Source organism: Malus sylvestris, chromosome 7 (genome assembly GCF_916048215.2).
Source record: "Malus sylvestris chromosome 7, drMalSylv7.2, whole genome shotgun sequence".
NCBI lineage: Eukaryota > Viridiplantae > Streptophyta > Magnoliopsida > Rosales > Rosaceae > Malus > Malus sylvestris.
The window spans coordinates 32558503-32576762 of NC_062266.1; the positions used below are offsets into that span (position 1 = coordinate 32558503).

Consider the following 18260-nt stretch of genomic DNA (forward strand, 5'->3'; position numbering starts at 1 on the left):
GTTGGAATTACCAAATGAGCCATTTTTTTTCTTTTATCTATTACAGTGGGAGTGGATCACAAGAATTTCTAGTAAATATCAATAGAACTTAATAAGTTAATCCTACGCCAAGAAATTAATTAGGAAGTCTAGGTTAATATTTTTAAGAAAACCAACATGCAAAGCAATGTAAATTTTTGTAAAACTGTCATACTGTTAAGTATTGTTGTTAATTTAATAATGTTATAATATATTTTTATTTATTTATTAAAAAAATCTTAAATTCATAAAATATCACCATTGTCTTCTGTTTATAGTATAACATGTAAATTAATAATAAAACATGTAAAAGCTTATTGCTTAATTGTTGTATTCAAGTTAATCAAATCAACTCAACCTACAAATTTATAAGTCTGTTTGAAAATTACTGTATAGTGACATCATTGACCCTATGGTTGCATTCTTAGTTTATTACAGGTCAGCACTCCCCATCCAATATATTCATCATAAGCTAGTGAGAGCAATTGGGAAAACTCAGCACACATAATAATGGGTGTATTTTTGCTCACTGCCCTCAAGTGGTGGGTAATGCTTACCACTCATATTTATTACGGATGAATTTAAATTTTAAGATTTATGTACAAATTTTGATATTTAAACTCATCAAATTGTGATAAATAAGGTCACAAGCAAAAATATTCCCCATAAATAATAGGGGGAAAGAATTTGACAAATATACAGCAAATGTGCAAATAAAAACGGAAGCATGTGGAAACCAAAAAAAATAAAATGTTGCTTGGTTCCAGAGACACATGCGCAAACATGCATGGCCCAAAAAAAAAGCACAAATCGAAACATGCATACCTGTCAATGTGGCAATTTTTGTCACACATTTCCCTCCAGACAAAACCAATCCAACAAAACATAAGACCTTATCTTTGAAACCAAAGAAAATGGCTAGGCCAAAATCCTTATCTTTTACTGTGGGAATTGCTGAACTGAGAAAATAGCCATGGCAGCACTGAGCTGCAAATTTCATCACCCTATGGTCTGCAAGAATTATAGACATGCCAAAGCAAAACCCTCCATCTTTTGCTCAATGCAGCCGTCGCAAAACAACATCAAGGTGTTTAATTATATATTAATCTGGATTATATTGAAAATTAAATGAAGTTTTTTTGCTAATACCTGATCTCAATGTCTTGAAATAGGTAATTATAAACGGCGCAGCGAAGGAAATTGGAAGGGCGGCTGTAGTTGCCGTGACCAGAGCTAGAGGAATGGAGGTGGCTGGTGCAGTGGACAATTATCTAGTAGGAGAAGATATTGGAAAGGTATTTTCATTCATTTCTTACTACATTGTACTTTTTAAACATATGAGGATATTTGATCTTTCCTTGTAACAAAATTAGGTGTGTGACATGGAAGAGCCTCTGGAAATACCGATAACAAACGATCTCACGATGGTCTTAGGTTCCATTTCACAGGTAACAAACTCAACGGTTGAATATTAATAAGCATATACACCCGTGTGATTATTTTGTCGATGCTTCTCAATCTTGTGTAAAAATTGGCAGTCTAAAGCATTGGGAGTAGTTGTTGATTTCACTGAGCCTTCGAAAGTCTATGACAATGTTAAACAGGTAATGTTCAACCACATTCAAGTAGTATACTTGATACATTAAAAACCCTGATTCTGCTTTCGAATTTGATCGATTATTTCTCCACTAGCAGGCAACAGCATTTGGCATGAGAAGTGTCGTTTATGTGCCGAAAATTAAATTAGATACAGTATCAGCATTATCTGCGTTATGTGACAAAGCCAGCATGGTGAGCACAGGGTGAGATGTACTTCATACAATAAGTTTTCAGAAGTTCTTTTGCTTTTCTTCCTTCTTTATCACAGAATTAAATCATTCATTTCTCACTGATATGTAGCTGCAACTGTGTTTAGGGTTGTCTTGTTGCGCCGACTCTGTCAATTGGATCAATACTCCTCCAACAAGCTGCAATTTCAGCATCCTTCCACTACAACAATGTAGAAATTGTGGAATCAAGAGCATCTGCAATGGTAAATTTGGTTCCTCATCCGTAAAAAATGGCAAACTCTCACTATCTTATATGTATGAAACCACATAATTGTATGCCCTATATAACCCGTAACATATGACATATGTATATATCTTAATGTGCCGATAGCTGTTTGCCCTTGAATATGTAACATCAGAAGCCTAGATATCCTACACATGAAAATAATATGCTAAAGTTGCCTTTGGGAAACAGGATTTTCCATCATCAGATGCAACCCAAATAGCCAACAATCTGTCTAACCTTGGCCAAATCTACAACAGAGAAGATATTTCAACCGATGTTCGAGTAAGCTCAAGTACAATTTTTTGTCTATCGGTTCTAGTTTTATCCCATCGACTGGAACTCATTACTATATTTTTATCGTACGTGCATAAGGCAAGGGGCCAAGTTCTGGGAGACGACGGAGTTCGAGTGCATAGCTTAGTCCTTCCCGGGCTCCCGGCTAGCACAACAGTTCATTTTTCTCGTCTCGGAGAGGTTTACTCTTTGAAACATGACATCACAGATGTGCAATGTCTCATGCCAGGCCTCCTCTTAGCAATCAGAAAGATTGTGCGCATTAAGGTAACCAATTTATACATTTCTATCGCATCGCATCTCCTAAATTTTTTCAAGTACATATCCTGCTTCAACCAATACCGATTAATATCTCTTCTGTCTTCGTTTCTTTACTGCAGAACCTGGTGTATGGCTTGGAGAAATTTTTATGAACCTTCGGTCTCGTTGATGTTAAACTCAACCACATACTTTCGACTCCCTTGTAACTTAGAAAAGAATGAAGATCGATTTTGTTAACTATCTTTATTGCGTTATGCTCCATTGCTCATAGAAATCGGGACTGTCAGCATGAACAACTAACGGAGATGTTATAAACTAGCCAAAATCGACAAGAAAAATAAAAACTAGTTGGAACGACGGAGATGTTATAGTGTGATACCGTAGTACCACGAGGCAATGCCCAATACGTGAAAGGGTAAAATGACCAGCTGATTTTGTATGGGAGTCATAGCTGCCATCGAGCTACAGCCTCTACTTCCGACTTCAGCTAGGCAAAACTTGTCCAAAATGATTTGGCCAGCGAGTATGCACTGTTGATCAAGTCCACGGATGGCACATCAAACCTGTCCGATTCCAGTTATCGACGTCGGACGGCCAGCACGCTTTATCGGAATGTTATTTGCATGAACAAGGCAGCTGGGTTAATTACCATGGGGGTGATTTTGTTGTCGACAAGCCTAAAATGCCAATCAAGATCAAATTTTCAAAGGTCCAGGTTGATTGTACACACACCAAAGGTGGTCTCTGCTTGGACTCGGTGTTCATAACCCCTAACAAGTCGAGAGAACGACATACATACATATAATAATTAATATTTGGAGAGATTTTTCACTGTACCTTGAAGACCGGCATATATCCTATATGTCATTATTTAAGTTGAGGGTACCTAAAATAAAAATAAAAAATTCACTTATATAATAACGTATGGTGAACCGCTCCGCGATCCCAGCGCGTTGAAAAATCTTATTTGGAGAAGCAACCCTAACCAAAAGCATGCAATTTGTTGTGTTTGGCATCTTAATTTAGTGGGTAAGCGGGTCAGATAACATGTTTACATTTGAAGCAAAGTAGTGTGCATTTGTCTTTTCCATATTCTTTCGTGTTTAAATGTGAACGGCTTCCCCAAAATAACGCGTATAATTGTCTTTTTCATATTCTCTTTGCTAAGTGATGATCTAAATCAATAATATAATGTCATGTAAAGACGCTAACACATAAACAGTGAATCTTTTTCATATAAGTTATCATCCTATCTTTTGGCATCACGTCAAAGTTCACCAAATTATGCATTGAATAGGATCATACGGGTGACTAAAAGTAATACCAATTCGGTCTACTGGAGTGATGTAGCACAATGTGACGGGTCAACGAATACACTGGAAAAACCGCTTCAGCATAACGTAAATGGCGGAAGACTTGAGAAACGAGAAGAAAAACATGTAAAAGATCATATAACTGGGAAATTTAAAGCTCTTCTCAGACTTCTTTTGAATCCAATAGATTACACTTGCAAGACATGGAGACACATAAAACTCTCAAGAAACACTAAAATTCCTACTCAACTGAACTACTAAAGTACAAGTTGCACAATGTCACAACGATAATGAGACCAAAGCGAAAAAGAGGGGGGGGGGGGGGGGTTAAGAAAACAGCTTTTAAATTGTCCTGTACAAAGATAAATGCCGGTCACATACCCAATGGGAGCCAATTTAGGCCAAATTATGTTACCGTCACGCCTTCCAGCCATACATGTTATCATCAAGACTGCTGTTAAAAAAGCCGTTCTCTGTGAATTCACGGGCAATGTCTTGTACCAGATCCTCTTGCAAGTGAAGGTTTGAGGGTAAATCCGGGGCTCTTTGGTTGTATGTGTTGTTACCACCACCACCTGTGGAATTGTCGCTGTTTGCAGTGGCTTTGAAGCTGTTATTCCTGCTTGGAGCAGGGCCGTGACTACCAGACACATTGGAGGTGGATGGTGCTGCCGCTGGATTGTTGCCTCCAAAACTCACTCCATTCCTCCCAACACTCCCATTTGCACTTGGACTGGGAAGAGATTGTTGTCCTCCTCCCCCGCTGTTATTGGACATCTCCTGTAGCAGTTGCTGGATCATCTGTTGCTGCAAGGCCTGGTTACCCTGGGAGCCAGTTGAATGAGTTTGTTGTAGCAAGCTATTGGAACTAAGTGACCGCTGCTGCAGCTGCTGTGGCTGTCGTGAGGGTAGATGGGGACTTGACAAGGCACTACCAGGTAAGTTCTGCATGGATCCCGGTATCAATGCGGCGGCACCTTGGAATGTTGATGATGGGCTGTGGTTGGAATTATTGAAGGAAGAAGATGCCTCCTGTTGAAGAGAGTTTGCATTTGAATTCATAGAGTTCTGTCTCAAAAGCAGATTCTGGTAAGCGGCTTGCGCTGAACCACTCATAGCTCCACGACTGACCATCTGATGGTGGTTGTTCATTTGGTTATTCAGTCCAGGATGCAATGCCATTAGCTTATTGAGTGTGTTCCTGTCAGTGGGCAAACCCTGAGCACTTGCTAACTGCTCCATTTCCTGCATCTTTTGCATCTGGAGCTTGGCTGCGGTGGCATGCCGAGGATAAACCTTCAAGCCCTCTGCAATTGTCAACATAAGTTCACCAAGAAAACAAATCATTATAAAAACTGTGTCACAATAGTTGCTAGATAATTTAATATGCATCAATGGATGGATGAGAAACAACCGAGAAAACAAAAAACAAGCCAAGTACCCAATTCTTCACCGCATTAAAGATTGACTTGAATTAAAAAAATAAAGGCCATACTGAACTAAAGAAACAATGACGAAACTACTTCCTACAGGAAAAATAGGTAGGAGCAGACAGGTCCAGTGACAGGAGAATGTTAGAGGCTGCATCTCCATGAATACAATCAGCCATAATATTCGATGCATATTAGCCCAAAACTGAAGCTTCCACAAGATAATGCTTTACTCCGTGAATGACTCGTTAAAGATACAAACAGTAGCAAGTAGGAGATCAGTTGGGTAATCATGTCATGGTTTGTTTAAGAAGCTGTCTAAAGGTGGTGATGGGATGTAAGTCAGAAGATGGTACTAACAATCAACTATCCATGCAAAGCAGCAGCATAGAGTTAGAAAATAACAATATGGGAAAAAGGGAAACTTACCAATTGGCCCAACTTTGTTCTCCCTGCAGAAGTCAACCAAGTCCTTCATGCTATTGACAACCTCTGAGATCTGTCAAAAGTACAGAGTCAGCAACTAAGACAGAACTCGGAATAAGAGAATATAACTTAAATTTACTTCTTAGGTCAAAAATCATGTCCATAAATGCAATAGCATATACCTGCAAACACCTCACATATCTCTTAGAAAAACCTAAGTCATTCAACGACTGCAACTCCAAACTCTTTGCGAGCTGCCGTCCAGCTGTCAGCACCCTGGAGAAAGCAATCAACATCAGTGCAGCCCTTCAGAATCGAAGTCTAATACCCAATAATTCAACAAAAGCAGTTCACTGATAGATTCATAAACTCACATATTGCTGTTTGTTTGGAGATCCTGCTGAGAAATCCCATCAGATCCACTTTCAGCTATTGTGCTTTGGCATTTCTGAGCAACTTGAACCAACTGATTCACCTGGAGAAAAAGTATGCTTCATAAGTGCAAGGGATAAAGTCTGCCCAATTTAACCTACTTTTATTTTCTGCTAAAATTTTGGTCTGTTTAATTAAATTGAATCACTGACCAAAAGACCACAAAGATATTAGGAATGTTAGCACTACTACTAAAATCAAACTAAGATGGCTCACTGGAAAACAATCAGATCAAGGAATAACACCAGTACAACCAATTTAACGTGTCTTAGTAGATTCCCAAGAAACCTTTATACAAACATAACAGTCTAAGAGTTAAACTGTCTTTCTAGGTTCCAGAATTGCACATTTCTCATAACACATGAATTAATCAATTAAATCACTGGATATCACTACCAGTCATCATATTCTCACAATTACCGAACTTAAAACTGAGAGGTAAGGTAATGCATAAGTCAACCAACCAAATAAGAGGAAAACTTAAATTAAGGCACATATAAACCAGTACCTGTGGAGCAACCAACCTACGAGGAAGAAGTTCTTCATGTCGTCTTGCACAGAATTCCCAAGACAATATCTGGTAAAGCATAAAGTAGAAGGTTAGAAGCAGGTTATTTTCCAAGGCACAAAAACTAAAAGCCAAAATTGAGAATTTGTTCTCTTACCTTTAAATCTTGCGTAAATATGATACGAAGCTGACCCTCCCGAACAACACGAAGTTGCTCATATACACTCTCTTGAACTGCTTTCCCATACTCCAACATCATCACACCAGAAGGAAATCTACCTTCACGTGGCAAGTCCAAGAATAAAAGCTCATCGATGACTCCACTGCCAAATTTGATTTCATTAAGTCTAGGAAGCACTTCAAATGTTGCCTCTGTAACCATGAAAAGGAACTAGTTGGTTAGATTCAGTTTACCAAATATAAATATATCAAACATTGGAGGTAACGCCACAGAGATTTCTATATATTTCTAAGTTACTTTGGCACAAAAAAGTTTATCAGCAGACTATTGATAAAAAAAATGATAGACTGTAAGGGGCATTAGAGGGTAGAAACCTCAAAATAAAATGATGGTAATGTCCAACTATGCGGAAAAAGCATAAAACTTGGAGAAAGAAGCACCTTAAGACAAATAAAAAGCAAAAACTAATTGTCCCCTCAAGACCGTTGGTCTAGTGTTGTAAGTTGTAACCCTTAACAAAGCACAAATCAATAAAGCTTCAGATTTTCTTACCAAAACCCCTTCCAGATTTAGAACCACAAATGTCGCATTGCCACGCGTCCTGACCAAAAAGAAAGCAAATATTCACATGTACGAACCGTTGACATATGTTCAATCAGGCAGATAATATAAACACAAATGAACTATGAAGTTATAAAAATAGGAGTATCAATTGTAGGGACACAGTCACTTATGATTATATGAGAAACAATTTAAATAACTGGACAGAAGAGTTAATTAACACGTATACTAACCATAGCAGCCTGAGGGAAAACACCAAGTGCGTGATGGCCAACATTATCATATAATGACAAGCACCATCTTTTCTTAGCACGAGGAGAGTAATACTCTGTAACAAACTTCCTCCAATAAGCAATACTATTGTCCTGTCAACAAAATTCACACATCATTAGATAAACAACGCTGACGGATAGATACTCAAAAGGATAGAAACGTCTAAATAAGATATTTGTAACGAAAAGAAAAGCATATCTACAAACCCAGTTGAAATGGAACTGAAGAGAGAAAAGAAACAGCACAATGAAGTGCATAAACAAGGGAACTCACAGCAGGCCGTTGCCGCTGATGATATAAATATTGCATCAGCCTACGAGCACATACACCACCATCATAGGGACGCTTAATGGAAGATACTGGCTGCATTGGTTGTTGAAATTGCTGTTGTCTCAACTGCTGCTGTTGTTGTTGCTGTTGTTGCTGTTGCTGCTGCTGCAACTGGGCTCTCTGCAGTTGAGGCATTGACTGCAAAATCTGTTGCTGTTGCTGTTGCCGTAATCTCTGCTGGTGAAGTATGGCTTGTAACTGGGGATTCCGGCCTTGGAATTGCATTGGATCCTGTCTTTGCAGTAACTGTTGTATCACTTGCTGCTGCAGAATATCTTCCTGCTTGATATCCAGACGGGGTTTTTTCTGGACATGGGACAAATTGTTTGGATCCTGAATAAAAGTTCCAGGTACTCGCGCTCCCATGGGAAGGGAAACCTGGCCAGTTTGGGACGTTGGTAAAGAAGTAGCACTTGAAGCCCCTTGCTGCCGTTGGTTTTGGTGCTGCTGATTCTGCTGCATTTGTTGAGAATTCTGGTCATGCTGAGAATTCTGTTGCACTACAGAAGACCCATCCATAATTGATGACCCTGACATGCTAATATTGTTGGAAGAGAATGACATGGGCGATGCTGGTAAGCGCATGTATGACTCGTTATTGATGCTTGCACTTCTTTGCAAATGGGGACCTCCAGAAAATACAGAGTTTGCATCTGTGACCAAAGAACTTGCGCCAACACTCGGACCTGAGTTCGCCACACCACTCAAAACTGCATTATTCATGTCCCCAGAAACCGGTCTGAGATTTGAACGCCCAGTTCCAAGAAAGGAATTAGAAGAGTTCCCAAAAGATGAGCTCAAGTGTGAGTTAACTGCAAGCTGAGACTGCCCATCCCCTTGGAAGAAAATTCCAGAACTTGGTGAAGACTGAGCTAATCCTCCAGCCACACGAGAAGGCACCATAGGAGGCACCGCACTTTGGTGGCCAGAGTCTAAGTAGCTCTCCAGAGCCAGGCCTGACAATATTTTTACAATAATTAATATGCTCAGCCCACTCAATAGATACAAAAACAAAATAAACAAGGAACTCCTCTTAAAAAAAAAAAAATCTCAAAAATACAATACGGGCAGGGTCAACAATACAAATACATACAATTTCAGAACCCTCACCTCACTGTGTCACTAATTTCACCAGTTATCCAATAAATATGCGACCCAAAAAGGTGCACAATATTTATTTTCTGTATGACCTTTCAACAATTTCTTATGGGATCTAAGATAAACAAGAGGAAACAACACTATCAGCAGTAGAACAAGAACTAAAAACATAAACCAAACTAAATTCCAAACCAATACCATCCAGATAAGTAAATTAAACACTTACAACAAGCAAGAAACACGAAATCCAACCCAAACTAAAGCCCCCTGGGGTTCCAAAATGTTGATTTTCTAGTGAGCCCCACAAAAACCCTAATTTCCAACCAAGCTACCCATGAAACAATGACATAAGCTTATCAGCCCCGAACCCAGCAATTTCTAGATGATCTAAACCCAACCCAGTTCAACCGAACCGAAAATTACCAAAACACAATTGAAACAATCAAACATTTAGCTCAATCTTTATCAATTAAACTGATAATTACAGACTAAAGATCGAACTTAAAGCAGCTCCAGCTCAAATTTTGAACAAAATTAAACTAGTAAAACTCGTAATTAAGCAGAAAAACAGAAGATCGAGCAGCAAAAACGAAATTTCGAAGACTAAGTAGAACAAAAAATCAGTGAGCTTTTTCCAGTCCAGAGATCGATCAGAGCATAATTTAATTAACCAAATTAATTAATCTGAACTAGCAGCAAAAATCAAACCAAAAAATTGAACAAGTAATCGAATTAGATAAATGCACGGCACCTACGGACCTCAGGAATCGGGAGCTGTAAAAATCCGCAACGCTGCCTTAATTTGGAAACAAAAACCCGAAATTTGCAGAGAAATTTTAGAGAGAGATAGAGAGAGGAAAGCAGTCGGAGGGACGCTGTTTATATACCTAGCGGGAATTGCAGAGGAGTAGTGACCGGCTGCATCGGTGTCCTGCCCTACATCACCGGCTACGCTCGGTGAATCAAGGAACACGTGTTTCGTGATCGGTTGAGAATTGTAGTCGGTGAGAGATCGGGCGATGTCAACCCGAGGATTAAGACACGTGGTGCAACCCAACTGGTTGTTTTCTAGGTTGCATATGATGCAATGAGGATATTACCTGGATTAGCCTGTTGAGCTTCGATGCGGTGCACCCGGTTGTACGTGAGTTTGTCTACGATCTTTGTCCTTCTCGGTAACGGAAACGAGGGCAAATGCGACAATTCGAAAGGATAATTGAAGAATTGGGGACACGTGTGCGAATCGAATTGGGTGGATCTTTCCGTTTCTAGTCGTGTGGGATTTTACCATATTGGGTTAACGGATGTTAGATATTTTTTAGTGTGACCGTCACACGGGATAATATACCACGTATCGCTATATAAATTGTGAGATATATGTGTTAAAAATTTAATAACTTAAAAAATAAAATTTCTCACAACTTACATAAAAACATATTGTGTACCACCTGTGTTCCCATCATAATAAAAAATTTCTCAACGGATAGAGACAGAACGTCTGATTCTGCCACGTGTGGCTGACACGCACAATAGAACAAGGCCTCGTGTGGCTTATGTTCTGATTAATTTCGTTAAAAATTGCTCTTCCAAAAAAAAAAAAAAAAAATCGTTAAAAATTGTGCTTGACTAATTTAACCCCGGGGACAGAAATACATGCGATGAAGAATCTTAGGATTTTTTTTTTTTTTGGGTCAAAAAATCTTAGGATGTTTCAAGATGATGTTTCTGTTGCACAACATCATTTTTTTAATACATTGATATTTTTACACTAAGGAAATGAGAAGTTCGGTTAAGCCACATAGTAGGAAGCCTAATTTGGTATCGAATTCGCAATCCACAATATTCAAACCTAAGATTTCTTACTTCCTAATGAAGATGAATACTACTAGACCGTAGTACTGAGTAACGTTACACAACATCATGGTAATTGCAAAAAGAATGAAACCAAACAGTATAGGTGCGGTGTCCTTTTTTAAAGGCCCAACAAAGTCGAGACTCGCACCTAATATCGGCCAAACAAACTTTACTTGTTCTTATTATCTAATCATTGGTTATAGAATATGCCCAATCCGATATAAGGAGAAATTTTTTATGAGTTTCGAAGGTGTGAAATTTTTTGTCATTCTACCGTACTGTACCATTATTATACCATATCATATTGATTTTGTGCCAAACTATAATACTACGATAATCGTACTAAACCAAAGATATTTGGTAGTATATGACAACGATACTAGATTTTTTTTCGTACTAAAAGTTGGTACAAATGTTTTGATACTGTAATAGTAACGAACTCATCTTTATTTGAAAAACAAGCTAGTACATCACTTGTTATAGTATAAGCAAAATTTGAACCCTCCGTCAAAATTGTATATGTTGAATAGATTTGAAACCGGAAGCACAAGTTGAGAATATTTTTGGAACAAATTTTTACGTTTCTCGTTTTGGTTGATTCTCCATAAATTGAATAACCATATTTCATTAGGAAAAAAGAAAAAAGAATATCATTTCTCATTAAAATTGACGGAGCCAACAGCCACAATAGGAAAAGAAAAATGCAGCGACATTTTTAGGACTAGAACATGACTTAAGATACAGTGGACGGGAGGAAGATAATATGGCAAACATGAGAAACAAATTAGATAAAGCCCTTTCAGAGCTTAAAAGGTCGCTCAATCCAAATTGTAGGTCGATTGGTGATGTGCATTAGGGTCGTAATATCTTCTGGGTAAGGTTGCGATAAGCTTTGATCCTTGACGTTATACACACCAAAATCATGTGATTTCAAGGGTTGGAAAGGTCTTGACTCATGTAATCATGGTTGAAGTATATGCAGTTGGGCTGACATCCTGAATATTTCGAAGCCGCCAAAGCTATCGAAGAGTTATCACCAACGAAGAGAGCAACATCACCCAAGTCGTATATTTCAGTCCGCTCACACTTGTGATGCTTGAGTTCAAAAATTCTGAATTGATAAGTCATCCGTCTCCCATCCATAACATTCTCATACCTTTCAACCATTAAAAATCTTGTCTCATTTAAATCCACAAGGTATTTCTTGGCTGGCGCTCCGTCCGTGTAGCCTAGATCCAATATTACATTGCACTTGTACTGAGCAGTAGTATCAAAAGCCACAAGATTGCGGCTGCTTTGATCAACGCCGTAAAACTCATCTTCAACTGGAACAACATCTTCAATTATATGCCGACTATCGGCAACAAAGGTCCATGTTGTATCTTTACCAGGTCTAATAAAAGCCAATTGACAGTATACCTCGCATATCACCACGACAATGTAATTGTCTGCACATAATACAGGGTCTGCTGAAAGTATAGCCTTGTAGGCAAAATAGTAGCTGATAGACGAATCCCAATTCTTCAATGGTGGAACACCGCCGATGAGTGGAGGAAGGCGAATGATGGAATTTTCTTTCTTTCTCGTCCCTTTAATTAACCCTAAAGAATGGATTAACCAGGGTTACTACAGAATCCTTGTCCACGTATATCAACCATCCCTTCGAAGAGTCGCAGAATTATCGCACGTTCGGAACCTGTACGTGAAAATCAAGGACCTTATTCTGCATGGCATCGCACAACGACCATGTGCCTCTTTTTGCAGTCTGAATCATCAAGAGCACTGGAGTTGTCACCTTAGCGCGTTCATCGTAGTTATGCTTTGCTACTGAATACAACCACTTAAAAACAATGCTGAAACGCAAATAATCTTCTGGCGACTCCAATCTCTCAAAGACGGAATCTAAAAGGTGCTTCTGCAAATTCTGCCAAACTACCGAAGCCATAGTTTTGGCTTTAGAAAACAAGAACATCTAACATCTTTTAATTGATCCAAATCAAAATGTGAGTATAAGATTAAGTATGAGAAATATGAGGTGAGATGAGTATGAGAAATACTAACGTTCACATTTTTCTCTCGCTAATTTGACGAAACCAGGTAAATTCATACAAAAGACGAAGGGAAATTTTATTTAAACTCATATAACATTTTTCTACACTCAACTAATTCACTACACCCATATTAATTTCAATTAAACTATCAATATCTCTTTAAACCCCAAATATCTACGTAAACTACCCTCACGAACCCAATCTAATATATAAATTTATCTTTACACCCATTTAGAAAATAAACCCAAAATCAGTTGGAGACAACTTTGTTTTTGAAACTATTTTCATATCTGATTCTTAAGTGTGTGAACCTTTTACTCCAATATTTCTTAGGAAGAAAGTGCCCATGCAGGATGGTGATATTTTTCTCTTTTTTCTCGCTAGAGTCGAAAATATAGTCACAATGATATACATTATTCTCATCGGTATAGGACGAATGATAATCGTTATCATCAATGTCCCAATCTTCTTCTATTTTAGTGCCACGAATGATAATCGTTATCATCAATGTCCCAATCTTCTTCTATTTTAGTGCCACGCAAAAACCATATTTGCTTAATGCATCAATCATATGCTATCTGTTGAGTTCATGTTCATCGGTTTAAATTATTCTTGAATATATATCAAAGCAGAACTCAAGGACTTTATCATAGCCGTATTTGCTGTATTTCAAGTTGTTAGAAGTAAGAACAATTTTGCTAATTATAAATATGTTCCAGATTTGGACTTCACTTTTGGAGATGAATCCTTTCGCATTGGTTGATGGATGACACTGCTGCCTTCAAGAACTTCAAAAAGTACATTTCTTCACTTCAGTTGTTTTTACCTTGTTTGTTTTGTTATGTATAAGCCCAGCTATCAACTAGCGTTTTAGCTTCATTATTTTTATGTTTCGGTTGGTGGCAGTATTGAATTCCCAATGCCTTTTGGAAGAGTTATATGAGTCCTATAAAGAAATTTATTAACGGGCTAACAAAGACTTTCTTTGCAAGCAATATACTTTTAAACTCTAAAAAAAATTAAAATCAAATGAAAAAAACGTGGATAAATCGATTTATATCTTAGTTGAAGGATTCAGAACTTCAAAATCATCATCCATTAGTCAAAATGAACGTATGATAAAGATTAAGTGATGATAGAGTTTGATTATTGAGTATGGGTTTATTGATAACTTTTAGTTTTATTATTAATTTCATCTTGTACTTAATAATAATAGTAATTATGCAATAAGATAAAAAGGACAATTAACATTTAAAATTTAAGTTGGGTGTAATAAGGTTATATGAGTTCAAATAAAATTTTTCTCTCCTTCCGTCCAGTGAAGTGTTCAAGGTTTCTGAAAGATCTTTATCTTTTTACCAATATAGTGAAATCAGCTAAGAGGTAATAAACAAAGTCATTTTCGATCTATTAAATTTCTTCACCTAAGATTTCCTTTCTTTCTCTCTCTCTCCATTCGTCTAGTGAAGTGTTCAAGGTTTCTAAGAAATCTTTATTTTTTTTACCAATATAGTGAATCAGCCAAGAGATAATAAACAAAGTCACTTTCAATCTATTAAATTTATTCACCTAAGATTTCATTTCTTTCTCTCTCTCCCTCCATCTAGTGAAATGTTCAAGGTTTCTGAGAGATCTTTATCTTTTTACCAATATAGTGAAATCAGCCAAGAAGTAATCAACAAAGTCACTTTGTATCTATTAAATTTTTTCACCTAAGCTTTCCTTTCTCTTTCTCTCTCCCTTCGTCCAGTAAACTGTTCAAGGTTTTTGAGAGATCTTTATCTTTTTACCAAGATAGTGAAATCAGCCAAGAGGTAATAAACAAAGTCATTTTCTATCATTTTCTATCTATTAAATTTCTTCACCTAAAATTTACTTTCTTTCTTTCTCCCTCTCCCTCCGTCCAGTGAAGTGTTCAAGGTTTCTGAGAGATCTTTCTCTTTTTACCAATATAGTGAAATCAGCTAAGAGCTAATAAACAAAGTCATTTTCTATTTATTAAATTTCTTCACATAAGATTTCCTTTCTTTCTCTCTCTCTCTCCCTCCGTCTAGTGAAATGTTCAAGGTTTCTGAGAGATCTTTATCATTTTACCAATATAGTGAAATAAGTCAAAAGGTAATAAAAAAAGTCACTTTCTATCTATTAAATTTCTTTACCTAAGCTTTCCTTTCTCTCTCTCCCTCCGTCAAGTGAAGTGTTCAAAGTTTCTGAGAAATCTTTATCTTTTTACCAAGATAATGAAATCAACCAAGAGGTAATAAATAAAGTCATTTTCTATCTATTAAATTTCATCACATAAGATTTCATTTCTTTTTCTCTCTCTCCCCCTCCGTCTAATGAAGTGTTCAAGATTTCTGAGAGATCTTTATATTTTTACTAATATAGTGAAATCAGTCAACATGTAATAAAAAAGTCACTTTCTATCTATTAAATTTCTTCACCTAAGTTTTCCTTTCTCTCTTTCCCTCCGTTTAGTGAAGTGTTCAAAGTTTCTAAGAGATCTTTATATTTTTACCAATATAGTGAAATCAGCCAAGATGTAATAAATAAAATCACTTTCTATCTATTAAATTTCTTCACCTAAGCTTTCCTTTCTCTCTCTCCCTCAATCCAGTGAAGTGTTCAAGGTTTCTGAGAGATTTTTATTTTTTTACCAATATAGTGAAATTAGCCAAGATGTAATAAATAAAGTCACTTTTTATCTATTAAATTTCTTCACCTAAGATTTCATTTCTTTCTCTCTCCCTCCCTCCGTCTAGTGAAGTGTTTAAGGTTTCTGAGAGATCTTTATCTTTTTACCAATATAGTGAAATCAGCAAAGAGCTAATAAACAAAGTCACTTTCTATCTATTAAATTTCTTCACCGAAGATTTCCTTTCTCTCTCTCTCCCTCCGTCGTCTAGTGAAGTGTTTAAGGTTTCTAAGAGATCTTTATCTTTTTACCAATATAGTGAAATCAACCAAGAAGTAATAAATAAAGTCACTTTCTATCTATTAAATTTCTTCACCTAAGCTTTCCTTTATCTCTCTCCCTCCATCGTCTAAGGAAGTGTTTAAGGTTTCTGAGAGATCTTTATCTTTTTACCAATATAGTGAAATCAGCCAAGACGTTATAAATAAAGTCACTTTCTATCTATTAAATTTCTTAACCTAAGCTTTCCTTTCTCTCTCTTTTTCCCTCTGTCCAGTGAAGTGTTCAAGGTTTATGAGAGATCTTTGTCTTTTTACCAATATAGTGAACTCAACCAAGAGGTAATAAACAAAGTCATTTTATATCTATTAAATTTCTTCATCTAAGTTTTCCTTTCTCTCTCTCCCTCCGTCGTCCAGTGAAGTGTTCAAGGTTTTTGAAAGATCTTTATCTGTTTACCAATATAGTGAAATCAGCCAAGAGGTAATAAACAAAGTCACTTTCTATCTATTAAATTTCTTCACCTAAGTTTTCCTTTCTCTTTCCCTCCCTCCCTAGTGAAGTGTTCAAGGTTCTGATTAACTAACCCCTTTTTATGTTTGTTGGGACTTGCTGCAACAATGCTTAAAATCATTAAAGTAAAATCTGAGATGTCATTCTCCACTTATTGATTGTGATCAGTAAAACTTTCCTCGCTCTTTCTCTCCTCTAGTGATTTAATCTTAAAGACCTAGACTAATTAAGATAATTGTACTAAGTAAGACATGTTCAAAAAAGTAAGACATATTCAAGAAGGGTAACATAAGGGATAATAATTAAGAACGTCTAAACAATACATATTTCTCAAAGAAAGGAAGCCATGTTTATTATCCCAGCTGAGAAGGGATTGAACAAAAAAAGAAAAAGAAGCCCAATTAAGTGCATTAAACAAGGAACTCAATAGCTCATAGTTCCACGACTCACCATCTGATTGTGGTTGTTCTTTTGGTTATTCAGTCCATGATGCAATACCCGTAGCTTATTGAGAGTGTTCGTGTCGGTGGGCAAGGCAATCCCTGAGAACTTGCTAATTGATCCATTTCCTGCATCTTTTGCATCTGGAGCTTGGCTGCAGAGGCATGTCAAGGATAGACTTCATGCTCTCTGCAATTATCAACACAAGTTCACCAAGAAGATAAATCATTAGGAAAACAGTCTGCACAACAAGTTCAGATATCCAAAATGCAACTGAGACAAAAAGAGGCCAACTATCGGATTTAAACTTCTAACTTAACAAGAGATAAAATAGCGTCACAATTAAAACGTTAACTCAATAAAAACTAAAGGCACAATACTCAAGAAGCATATTTAGCTACAAAACTGAAGCTTCTTTCCACACGATGATAAAATAGCGTCACAATTCAGTAGTATAATCATGCCTTAAGAAGCTGTCTAAGATAGTGCTGGCCAAGCAAATAATGCCAGAGGACGCTACTAATAACACAATCAAGCATGCATGCAAAGCAGCAAAACATAGAGTTAAAAAATATATGGGAAAAGAGGAGGCCTACCAATTGGCCCAACTTTGTTCTCCTGCAGAAGTCCAGCAAGTCTTTCATGCTATTAACATCATCTATGATCGGTCCAATGGGAAGGGAAACTTGGCCAGTTTGGAACGTGGGTATGTAGCACTCAATTCCCCTTGCTGCCGTTGGTTCTTGTGTCATTGATTTTAGCTTAACTTTTTTAGAGTTCTGGGGATGTTGAGAATTTAGTTGCACTGCAGAAGACCCATCCATAATCGATGATCCCGACATGCAAATATTGTTGGAAGAGAACGACATGAGCAGTGCTGATAAGCGTAAGTATGACTTCCTATCGATGCTTTCACTTCTCTGAAAATGGGGACCTCCTGAAAGTACAGAGTTTATATTCATCACCAGCTTTTAACAATTAATCATGGGGATGAAAGATAAACAAATGAAAGCAAGTCGGGAAACCAAATCCAAGTTAGAAAATCTTGATTCACGCAAAGAAAAAATATGGGATGGGAGAGGGAGATTACCACTGTACCGACTCCCCATAGGGAGATTGAAATAGTATAGGTTGGATTTATTTGAAATTTGAAGCACATGGTAAGAATATTTTTGGAAAAAATGTAGGTCAAATTTTCTATTTCTCGTTTTGCTTGATTGTCCATAAATTGAATAACCATATTTCATTAGTTCGAAAAAAAATAATACAATTTCTCATTAAAATTGGAGACAATAGACAATGAGACA

At 37.1% G+C, this 18260-nt stretch overlaps 3 protein-coding genes across 4 annotated transcripts; 1 reads left to right on the plus strand and 2 right to left on the minus strand.

The window, feature by feature from the left end:
- The first annotated feature begins 878 nt into the window (after window positions 1-878).
- Window positions 879-2868, plus strand: LOC126629002 (dihydrodipicolinate reductase-like protein CRR1, chloroplastic). The gene is made up of 9 exons (XM_050298892.1): window positions 879-1105; window positions 1191-1313; window positions 1392-1466; window positions 1557-1622; window positions 1714-1809; window positions 1934-2050; window positions 2263-2355; window positions 2446-2634; window positions 2748-2868. Exons 1-9 carry the CDS (start codon window positions 992-994, stop codon window positions 2778-2780), a joined length of 906 nt encoding a protein of 301 aa, XP_050154849.1. The 5' UTR covers window positions 879-991; the 3' UTR covers window positions 2781-2868.
- A 1212-nt stretch (window positions 2869-4080) lies between these two features.
- On the minus strand, window positions 4081-10081 carry LOC126628992 (probable transcriptional regulator SLK2). 2 transcript variants are annotated; one of them, XM_050298878.1, is made up of 11 exons: window positions 9940-10052; window positions 9193-9295; window positions 8026-9038; window positions 7713-7844; window positions 7471-7519; window positions 6895-7109; window positions 6738-6806; window positions 6172-6272; window positions 5980-6073; window positions 5801-5870; window positions 4081-5248 (listed from the first exon to the last, which is right to left on the minus strand). In XM_050298878.1, exons 3-11 carry the CDS (start codon window positions 8983-8985, stop codon window positions 4359-4361), a joined length of 2580 nt encoding a protein of 859 aa, XP_050154835.1. In that variant the 5' UTR covers window positions 8986-9038; window positions 9193-9295; window positions 9940-10052; the 3' UTR covers window positions 4081-4358. The 2 variants fall into 2 exon arrangements, with proteins under 2 accessions (XP_050154835.1, XP_050154834.1); XM_050298877.1 differs by lacking the exon at window positions 9193-9295 and having other exon boundaries at window positions 9940-10081.
- Window positions 10082-11964: 1883 nt separating this feature from the next.
- LOC126630297 (probable F-box protein At1g44080) lies at window positions 11965-12979 on the minus strand. The gene is made up of 2 exons (XM_050300386.1): window positions 12787-12979; window positions 11965-12635 (listed from the first exon to the last, which is right to left on the minus strand). The coding sequence occupies exons 1-2, from the start codon at window positions 12977-12979 to the stop codon at window positions 11965-11967; spliced, it is 864 nt and encodes a 287-aa protein (XP_050156343.1).
- Between the last annotated feature and the right edge of the window lie 5281 nt (window positions 12980-18260).